At 39.5% G+C, this 11,298-nt stretch overlaps 1 protein-coding gene across 3 annotated transcripts in view; it reads right to left on the reverse strand.

Annotated features, from left to right (window-relative positions):
- musk (muscle, skeletal, receptor tyrosine kinase) overlaps positions 1-11,298 on the reverse strand; it is a 26,195-nt gene extending 14,897 nt beyond the window's left edge. The window contains exons 1-10 of one of the 3 annotated variants that reach the window (XM_020601190.1): positions 11,087-11,298; positions 7,251-7,353; positions 6,552-6,703; positions 6,289-6,416; positions 5,775-5,916; positions 5,483-5,607; positions 3,515-3,674; positions 3,031-3,037; positions 638-901; positions 265-458 (exon numbers count right to left, since the gene is read on the reverse strand). In XM_020601190.1, the coding sequence (XP_020456846.1) occupies positions 265-458; positions 638-901; positions 3,031-3,037; positions 3,515-3,674; positions 5,483-5,607; positions 5,775-5,916; positions 6,289-6,416; positions 6,552-6,703; positions 7,251-7,353; positions 11,087-11,156 (1,345 nt within the window). In that variant the 5' untranslated portion in view covers positions 11,157-11,298. Of the gene's footprint in view, positions 1-264; positions 459-637; positions 902-3,030; positions 3,038-3,514; positions 3,675-5,482; positions 5,608-5,774; positions 5,917-6,288; positions 6,417-6,551; positions 6,704-7,250; positions 9,884-11,086 lie in introns of those variants that run through there. The other 2 variants (XM_020601189.1, XM_020601188.1) reach the window with 2 other exon arrangements.

Below are 11,298 nucleotides of genomic sequence, written 5' to 3' on the forward strand. Positions count from 1 at the left end.
CGGGGAGGAGCCCCGGGGGAAGCCCCAGGACATGCTGGGGGGACTATGTCTCTCGGCTGGCCTGGGAACGCCCCGGCATTCCCCTGGAGGAGCTGGAGGAAGTGTCTGGAGAGAGGGAAGTCTGGGCATCTTTGCTTAGACTGCTGCCCCCGCGACCCGGTCCCGGATAAGCGGAGGAAAATGGATGGATGGATGGACAATGTAAAAAAAAAAAAAAAAGGTATATTATAAGGTTAGCCTGATCCTCAGTAGGGTTTGTCTTACCTACAAAAGGCACATGTGTACACACATCGGGGTCTGTGTGAAGACTTGGTAAGGCTTGACAATTAGGCAGCAGAGACCTGGAACTATGAGAGCCAGTGACAGAGCTGAAGAGGCCAGGTTGGCCTGAACTGCTGCCCTCTAGTACTAACCAGTCCTTATGGCAGTACAGGTCCTTCACTGTCAGGCAGTGTTCTCTGTTTTATATAGGAAACAAATAACCATACTCCTTAATTCATTTGGTGATTCAAGGATTCATTATTGTGTTTATTTACTCTCCCACCTTTTACAAAATTATCTGATTATCTATAATTTCTTCATACAGTATGTTGCACAAACTAAATGAACAAGTAAAGCAAAGTGATACATATTCTACCTGCAGACAGGTTTAGGTGCAGGGCCAAACCCTGATGGGTTGCAATTCGGGAAAGAGGAGTGACAGAGCAGTGAGCGTACTGCAGGGCTGCACAGCACATTGAGTCCTTCTAGCTCTGGCCACCAGCTCTGAACCAAATACTCCTGCATGTCCTCAGGGTCAGAGAGGGAAGAATTAAAGAATACGAGGGAATCATCTGGCAGAATTGCACGGCAAACATCTCCACGATAGGCACTGCAGTAGCCTGTGATGCTCTTGTAGAGTCTGTTTGATGAAAACACAGACATTAATATTCACAAATATGAAAAGCAGATTTGATTGCATTCTATTAAAGGGTGACTAAAGTGGGCTGTGTTATTAATATTATTGTGGGAAGAGCCTTTTTTGTTTGTTTGTTTGATACCAGTAGTAGAGAGTTTCTCCTCTCTCTTAATACTTCTTAAGTTCTTAAAAATTCCTTCAAAGCAGGGCATCTGGTGAAATTGTGCCAAATCACAGTGTGGATCATACTGACCCACTGTGGCAACTCAAAACCCGAACCACCAAAAGAAGAATTGAAATTATAATCTATAGGCATTAGCAACAAACCACATATTCAAGTTTTTTTGCTTAGACCTCAGTGACAGCTGAGTACTGTAAATGACTTGTCTATCAGCAATAATACAAAGTATTATTTCATGACAAGCACAATATCTGGTGTATATTCTCAACCAAGCAGCAACAGGTTGAGGAGACTAACATCTGACCAGTAAGGTAAGAAATACCTATGGCACCGGCCATTTTTGTGTAGTACCTATGCATGTGTACTACACAAAAAGAAAGGAAAACAATAAGAAACAGATGGAGACCTAGTTCCCCAGAGCTGTATTTTACTGCTTTGGTTGTAAAATACTAAGCCACGGGCTATTAGCTGAAATTATCCGAATGGTGATCATGAAATAGGTTGGAGACGGTTCATATAAAGCAGCATCTTATCTTCCTGCCTGCTGCACTTTCTAGCAGCCTCTGTGCAACAAGTCAGTCTTACATACTGTACATAAACCTGCCTGTCTGTGGTGCAGCCTTCCTGTGTTCCTGTCTGTTTCTTGTCTGTGTTCTTCTTTTTCATCTGGTCTGTCTGACAGCCATCACTCCAGTTTTCTCTCTGCCTGTCTGTATACAGTACAATTACAAATCCCAGATGTCACCTCTTGGGGAGCTAGTTGCCTCAGTAGAACTCAAGCAGAACCATCAAACTTCAAGTGGGACTGTAAATCTATCAACCAACCCAGCTCCCTATGCCTTTTCTTCACTTTCTCTCTTTCTTCTCTATTTCTACTATGTACAATCCAGATGTGATCGTGAGTTGATACAGTAAATCTTGCAAGTGCTGACCGGGCCATTCTGTCTATGACCTGCAATGCACTCTCTTTCTTCATTTGTACAGGTACCTCAGAAACTCCCAAGGCCAACATTTCTTTCTTTCTTCATTTCCTATTTTTCTTTCTCCCTCTATCTGTCTTCTTGCAGTTATAGCATGTAGTCCAGATGTGGGGTCGTACTGTGGTTCAGCAAGGTTCAAATTGAACCCACAGCATATGGGTGACAGAGAGAGGGGCTCCCTTTTGGCATAGCAGGTTTATCAACTAAGCTAAAATGCATACTATCTTCATCAGACCCAGAGGAACCAACAACACTTTCTTCAAACACAGGACAACCAAGTTGTTATGGTATTAATATAAAATATAGTGAAAAGAAGTATGCTGTGAAGATATACTGATTAAAGATGGTTCACTTAGACTAAAACATTTCTTTATAAACTCTGAAAAATGAATTGTTGCATTGTGCATGTTACATAGAAATATACACATGGACACATAGAACCTAAAGGAATTAAGCATAGACCATTCCATAGCTGAAAGGAATTGGTTGACTTTTGTTTTCTGATGGTGGAAAATGCTGAAGAAGACTCAGGACACAAGAGTTTCCCAGTTCAGGCAATTTACTCAATGAGCTTGGGTGAACATAGCCCATACTACAGCATCATAATATGGTAAAATCTTCACAAAGAATCAGTGGGTTTGCCTTGTACTTATAGTGGCAAGAGAAATCCCTGGCATTTACATCCTAACTTTAGCCTATCCTAGTTATCTTTAATGGTGTATCTAAACTCTTGTAGCACCTTACACAGAGGCAACAATACTGACTTTCTGGCTACATGGAACATTACACAACATAGGATCAACTAAATATCAACAATCAACTTACAGTTACTAACAATACCTTTCATGAAGTCAACATTCAAACAAGCACCAGATCTACTGGAAGCTGCTCCATCAGCTTTCCCAACTAAATATCAACAATCAACATAAAATTACTAACATTAGCCATGAAGCACAAACCATTTCTCTTACCTCCACTCTATGGGGAAGTGGCAGTATCCGGAAGATGTTGGTTGCAGGAATAGAAGCAGAGGGGAGAAGAGGGGAGACGGACATATCAGACAGATAAAAATCAGTCTTAGCTGCAAGAGAAGACCAACCATGGTGCTCCTCTCATCAACTCATAGCTAGCTGTGAGCAGACCGGGGGACAACCAGGTGGAAGGATGATATAGTATGTGTGGTCAGGGATGAAGGGCTGTGTCTGTGTGTGTTTTCTAGGAGACTGTGGTCATGGAGTGTGTGGGTGGGTATGGTTGAGCACTATCAGCCAAATGGGGGACGACCAACAGCTGAAGCCACAAAAAGCACAGCTAACATAACATGAAGCAAAGCAGTAACAACAACACACAGTCACAATAGCTATAAGAAACTATAACTATTAGCTTTTCTCTAATATGGTAGTTAGTGATTTTGTAACACCTTATTGTGAAATGGAAATCACAGCATGCCACTACCTGTGACAGTAACTTTAGCCGTTGCCTTGACGGTGTTGGCTCCACCACTGTGTCTGTTGGAGGCCAGACATGTATACAGAGCTGGCTTATTGACCGTCACTTTAACAACAGACAAAATGATCTCTCCCACCAATGTCTCTTCAATGGATGCACCTGAGATCTGAAAAAAAAGAAATAAATGCCTTTTATCCTGGTCTGTTTTGGTCTCCTGAAAAAAATTATAATAATCAAAAAATTGTCTGCATTTTAGCTGCAAAATGCTTCACTACAGTTTCCAGGTGCCATGAAACCAAAACCTATATAAAGGTAAGATTTACTATGGAATTTTGTAACTTTCTTTGGACCATTGTTCATATAAAAATATTTATGAGTTCAGCTTTAAAATCAGAATGTATTGCAATTATATTCCTCTATAAAATAATTTATGCCTTCCCCCAATTAGGGCAGTCATAGCTAAAATGTACTTAGAGATAATATGAAATTTGAAGCCTCAAGATTGGGTGTAACTGATTCCCCTGTGATAGAGTGGCTTTCAAATCAGACTTTGCAATTTTGGCTTTTAAACGGTTCAGCTTTTAACTGAAGTCAGTCAGATAAACAGGTGAACAGGTAACATTTGAAAATGTAGCTGTGTATAAACTGTTCATAGACTATAATTTTTTGTCTCATGGGTCTTGGCTTGACAAAATGAAGTGCATTATATCTGACATTAATATAACCACTTGTAATAATTTTAAAACGTCAAAAATTCCCTGGTATTCACACAATGCAGATGTTGTTTTTAGTTTTACATTCACACTTAAAAATGCTGTATATAACTGAATTATGTGAGAGATTGTTATATGTGTGTGAGTTAGTCGAGGTGCTGATGTACAACATGTTTATATTTGAAGCTGTGCCTGACACTGAGCACAATCTAACAAGCTGGTCTCACAGTCGTTTTAATCAGTATACACACACATACATGGGCTTTACAAGCATCATGGGCCTGTAAGCGCACTGTAGCCAGTACCCAAGACTATTAAATACCCAGACATTATGTGGTGTGCATCCAACGACTGACACACATTTTAGAAAATGTCTGCTGTCTCATTGGAAAGAATCTTGTTCTTAATTTGTTGCATACTGCACACATTTGCATACATTTACATATGTAAATCTAACAAAAAAAACTTGCGGCAGGGATCGTAACTACTACCCCAAAACTGGAAAATCAAACAAAGACAAAATGTAGCCTACTTTAAAGATTTCAATTCCACCATTCCAATTGAAGGCTAAAAAGAAAGTCTTGCTCCTTCTTAGTCTGAGATCTTCAGTTCTCTCTTTAATAACAGGAAAGCTGAAAACACTATGGAGGATAGAAGACAATGTCTTCAGTCCCCTGTCACCATAAATAGAATTCCTTTGCTGTTTATTTCATGCACCACACCAATCCTGGAGTGTGTGTGAGACAGAATGAGGAAATGAACCATCCAGTGAAGAAATAGTTATTTCTTGTGTGTGTACATTAGAGGCCACTGTATGTGTGGATTTATTTCCTTAGTGCCCTGTTCTTCCTTTTTGCCTGTGATCATGCACATGATTACTAAGACATTCACGTCTGAGTCACGTGCATGGCAGACACTGCTGGTGCCCTGCAGAGGCATACAGTATAGATACAGGCTTTCTAAAGACGAGCCGAACACACTTGCAGCATTCTTTTTTACAACTGAAATCAAATGTTGTTTGGACAAACAGCACTGGTGCAGATGTTCCCACAAATATGCAGCACTTGTAGGTTGCTTTGCTTTCATTTTTCATTTGGAAAGTCTGGACCCTGCGCTGCCATTCCATCATTTGAAGCCTAACGTCTTGTTCTTTTCTTAATCACAGGCTGGAGGTGTTTTTCTGGGGTTAATGTCCTGCTGTAGGATGAAACCCTCAAGAGATGGAGCCACACGTAAACATGCACTGAACTGTAAAACTCACAGTATTCCCATTTTCCAGCCAGGTGATAGTGGGGATTGGATTTCCTGTTGCGTTACACTCCAGTGAAATCTGGCTGCCATATGCTACTTTCTTCTCCTTTGGAACCTGTAGGATTCGAGCTGGAGCTGAACACACACACATGCGTATACACACACACACACACACACACACACACACACACAGGAGTGTTGAAATATTAGGTCTGCAACCAGACAAGTATATTTAAATTAAAGCATCTTAATGTAGCTACATGTGTACATACTAGCATAAAGTGAGACATGAAAATACATACCCTGCACCTCTATAGTGACAGGCTTTGAAAAGGCCAAACCAAAGCTATTCCTGGCAACACAGCGATACTGTCCTGCATCCTCCTTCTTTATGTTATGGATCTTCAGTGCACCATAGTCGAGAATGGTAACACGATCATTCACCTTGGACAGTTGTAGTGATTTGTCAGAATTATTCCTTTTTTTTTTTTTCTAAAGATACAACTGAACATTATTACGACATTATTTCTTAACTCAGTCTATTGTATGAGACACTAACCAAGCCTAAAAAGGGAGTATTTGGGCATTTTATACAAATATTAGTCAGTGTAGATACCTTTGGAGTCAAACGATTTCCAATACATACAGTATATTATCAGCAAATTATTATTTAACAGTGTTCTGACTTATCCTCCGGGTCAGCTACTGTTTGTACAGAACAGCACAAACAGCATAAATGATTGAAATTCTTTATTTAATGTGAAAGTCACAAACATTCTGTTGTTGTTTTATATGAAAAATTAAAGAAGTGCATACCTTGATCAGCTCATCATCTTTGAGCCAGGTGACATCTGGTTTGGGGTTACCAAGAGTAACACAAGGCAAAACCGCTTTAGATTCTATCAGAAGGGTTACATTAGTTGGGTGGCGTTTGATCTGTGGCTCTGATGAAGAGTTGGACAAGGGACACAACACAATGGTTCAGTGGCCTGTTGTTTCAGAGCTATTGTGAATTTGAAGTCTGCACTCAAGATCAGTATTGACTGGACTCCAGTCCTGCAGCCTCAGAGAAGACATACTCATCTTTAGCTGCAGCGCTCCACAGCTTTTGGCTGGTTCACCAATGCCATTAGTAGCAAGGCAGCAGTATTCTCCACTGTCTGTCTCTCGGGCATGGGGGATGACTAGCATCTGTCCCCGCTCCTTGGTGGTGTACCGAAGGTCATAGAACCTGGTGGGAGAAAGAGGAGAGTCTGGTTATGAGCACAAGTGACCAATGAACTTTTTAAATCATGCTTCACTATTAAACTGAAAGAAACATTATTGAACTATATACTTCTTAGAGAAATGCCTGATGTTAACATCATCGTCATTTTAAAATGCTTCATAAATTAGAGGCTCATCATAATAATATAAAGCACCATCTACTGGCACTTAACCTTCATCAGCGAGGAGTGGTTGTTCGGTGCTGGTCATGATAATGACATTCATGAAGATGACCACACACTAAGCTTTTGCCTTGAAAAAAGGCCAGGTGCAGTCAAAATGTTGATCATATCATAAAATTACTGGAGTTTAGTGTGTGTTCATCTTCATTTTTTAATGCAACCTTCACCAGGAGATAACTCAACAAAACAGGAAGCTAAATTTGATTACATTTTTTATGACAAGCATTTTTGAAAATATTTGCTTAGTGTGACATGCCTGAGTGGCAAAGCGCATATATGTAGCCGAAATAAAGATAATGTAACTGAAAGAGGTTTCAGTAGCAAACTTACATTATTGGCTGGTTATTCTTGGTCCAGGTGATTTCAGCAGGGGGACGCGACTCCACTTCACAGATGAAGGTGGCGTTGTGCTCTAGTAATACATCCACTGTCTCTAATAACGTGAGAATACGAGGCGCTAGGCAGTGAATATGCAAAGAAAACTTTATGAGCCATGCTAGAAAAAGGAAGGAATCCATGATTTTGAAGAAATTATTATGAACCAGTGTTACTGTCACATGCTTTTCAGTACGCTTTAACATCACACTTCTTTATACATCAGCAATAAATGTTGCCGTTAATCAGTGTTATATACAGGCCATTTTTTTTTCCAGAAAAGATTTGCATAAGCCTCACAGCAAGAACGTTTCAGTTTTGAGTCCTGGCCAACCTGGGGCCTTTCAGTTTAAATATAAACAGCTCCCTCCTTAAAAGTTATTTGACATTCATATTTTAGGCTGAGTCATTAGTTTCACTCAGTCAGCATCTTGCCATGGTACCAAATCAGAGGTTTGAGGTTTGTTGCAGTTCTGATATGGGCAGGAAGAGATTCTGTCTGCTTATTAGTGAAATTATATCTGAAGAATTTTGCAGAAAGAGTACAAGATATAGAACGGATTAGAGGTGTGACTTGACAGGAGAGTCCTGAGGATGACTAGAACAGCTGCTTCATCCCCTCTGCACACACTGTCCTCAGCTATCTCATTCAACAGATGGTCTTTGTTAAATGGAAAGTGGGTATACAATTTATTAATTCCACCTGTTGTTTTATTTTTTTTATTATATACTGTAAATCATGTGAATCCAGAGTAAAGTTGTGATTAATATTTATTTCTTTCATACTGTGAGCTACAATCATGAAAACAGAGATGTAGAAAAAAATGAGAACATTAAAGCAATTTTGATTCTGGGTGAATATATTGAGGAGGGGAAGGGGAAAAACAATACATGTTGAAAGGGGAAATGGATGGAAGCAGATAACAGTAGCGTGGGGGTGAGCAAGCAACTGTTTATATGTAAATTCCATCAGGGCTGCTTTAAACTTTGCCTAAACTAAAAGAAGAAAAAGAAGGGTGACAAATGCAAAAAAAGGGAAAGTGAAAGAAGAATAAAAGGATGGGTCAGGGTTTAAAGGACATTGTGCTTATTTTGTCTCTTGTGAAAGAAAGATTTCACAATAACATCACTGGAAAAAACAGCCCGCATCCCCACACTCAACCCAAGGTCACTGCTGAAATCCTGGCAGAAGGTTTTAAACATGAAGATAGAATTTTTGCCAAGGTCAAAGTAAGGTAAACATAGCTCACTTATACCGGCTTAATTAAGCCCTTACATATAGTCTATAATCTTATTTTTAGTTATGATCTATGGATGGCAACACTGGCCAGTTGGTTGATCTGTCACTTTAGAGAATATTTATTAGACACATTTCTGTGACATGTCACATTCTTGGTTCCTAGACAATGAGTTGTAATAACACTGGTGATCCCCTTTCTTTTTATCTTATTGTGGGCAAGTTTTGCCATACAGTTTGCTGATGTTGTTACATAGTTTACAGACAGGGTTCAGGAAAAAAAAAATCAAAAGAAACATCTGTCTTGTGTTGACTATAAACTGCATGTTAGACTAGAGACTGGGTATTAGAGTGAGTTTGCAGAATGTGTGCTTTACTTCATTGCCCTTTCTGTTACCAATATTATGTCTGAACAGATGGACAACATCTGAAAAGTGAAGGTTTCTCTGTGGCTCATGTTTAGCCACATGACTCATTATTTAGAGCAAATGAGAGCCTCACTGGACTTGAGCTTGTAAGGAGAAGTACTTGTTTTGGACACCAGAGGTGAGACAGTGTTGTTAAGGCCTTCAGAGGAGTGGTCACATCTTGGCCTTTAGTTTATGTGTTACATAAAGCTGCTTGATCCAAACCAACTGTCTCTCATTATCACTTGTCTTCCTTATTTGCAGTGTTAGTGTGTGTCCACCCGAGAACATAAAAACATAACATCAATAATCTGCAAAAGAGATGAGATGAGATCTGTTTTGTTTGGTTGGATATAACAGCCATCAAGTGAAGGTTCGTGGTGAAGTAATGGCTAGCTTTGTCACTTCTATAACCTAAACATTTAGTCTACACATTCATCATATTTAATGTGTGGCTTGGCCAAGACTAGGTTATATGATTAGAAATGTAGCATGCAAGATAATTTCAATCCCTACACACATCTCCATAACATAAATATATTTTTACCTCACAATTTCTGTGCTTTTTTTTTCAACCCACGACCACTGTACTTTTGACACGATGATTAGGGATGAAAGTGCAGTTTCACAACTTGTATTTAAAGCACGATTATTTCAGGGTCTTAAACCTGTTCACAAAAATGCTTGAGGATATTGGTAGATGCAGGTGTGCTCAAATGAAATGTGATCAGAGAAGACACATTTGTTCTCGCACAATCAGGGTAAATATAAAAAGTAATACTGGATCTCCCCTATAAATTGTATTTGGACTACACACAATAACAGATTTTTTAAAAAAAGATTTTAAATGTTTTTTTTTCTTCCAGCACTGTTCTACTGTTTTATTATGTGTTTTTTGTTTTTTTGTTTTTCTGGCACCCCTGCTGCCAGATTTTCACTGTTCTTTTGTTACTTTTTTGTTTTGTTTTGTTTACAGTGTAAGACTTAAGGCTTGAAACTTGAAAGGCATTTCATCCATAAGACCAGTATAACTTCAGGAGGCCTTTGAGAAAGATATAATTTTTTAGATGACCCATTAATCAAGATCAGTGTCATTTCATTTGTTTGCTTACACTCATTTCAAAGCAAATCAAATACAGCTAGTAAAAGCCTGCTCAGCCTGGCAGAGCACATGAAAGTGAATCTTTTTGCATGAATCATGACGAAAACCCACTGACTTTATTCCTTCAGTGATTTGTAATGACAAGAATGATGCATCCACATTTGTTTCAGCCTTGTAATCACTGACGTATTATGCAGAGCTTGGGTTTGCTAAACCCAGACCTACACGGTGCCAGCCTGACTTAGCTCACTGGCTACAATACCTACCCAGGCAGAATATGACAGCATTTACTGTATGTCATCTGTTTCCCTGATCCTGTGTTCAGCCTGCACTGTATATTTGTACCTGTAAAACGTATTGTATTTCTGCGATCTGCTCTGCACGCATGCACATGTGGCTGTGAAATTGTGCCAGTATTTGACACGGTACCCATCTCATATGTCCTGATTTGGACGCCATGGCTGAATTTGATGAGGGGCTAGTTGATCCCAAACCACCTTAACAACACCCTACAGAGAGGATATGCCAGTGTAGGAAGGACACTGATTTAGTCACATTTACACCACAGGCTTAAACACCTTCTTCTTTCCCTGCAGGATGGTGCAAACCAGGATGGTGCAAACAGGTGATCTCAGTGTTATATGCATGCGTGGAAACTCAACCTGTATTTTCCTTAGGAAGCATCTTCAAAGAGAAAAAATAAATAAATAAAATATTGTACATATGCAAGAACAAAGGATGCACTCCTTATGTTGTTGTTGTTTTTTCATCATGTTCACTGTGTTGATTTTTAGTTCATCATATTAACTCACATACGTGCACATTCAGAGGGAAGATCATGCAAAGGCCCTGTATCATGAAGTATTAGCTTTCTAAGCACAAGACAGTTTCCACACTACATTAAAAAAAGGGAAAGTCTACAGAATTCCTACTGTTTCTATTCTTACGAAACCTGTGACATTTTTGATGTCTTATGCCAAGATATTGTCAGAGTCATGAAAAAATAAAGACTTCCTGAGCGCCTACATTTTCGAACCTCACTTACCTTTCGGTGTGCTGTAACTTGAGGTGACCACAACCAGCAAAGAAACTACATTAAAAACTGAAACCTTCATCTTGGCTCTCAATTAATTCTTCTTGGCAAACCAACTTGACAGGTACCCAAGATAAACTGGTGGTTAGATTCCAATGGCAGGTAGGGAGACGTTCTCGCTGGTTCACTGTGTGTGTTTCTTCACTGCGTGCTCTTAGCCAGGC

This window comes from Monopterus albus, unplaced genomic scaffold (genome assembly GCF_001952655.1).
Source record: "Monopterus albus unplaced genomic scaffold, M_albus_1.0 scaffold50.1, whole genome shotgun sequence".
Classification (NCBI taxonomy): domain Eukaryota; kingdom Metazoa; phylum Chordata; class Actinopteri; order Synbranchiformes; family Synbranchidae; genus Monopterus; species Monopterus albus.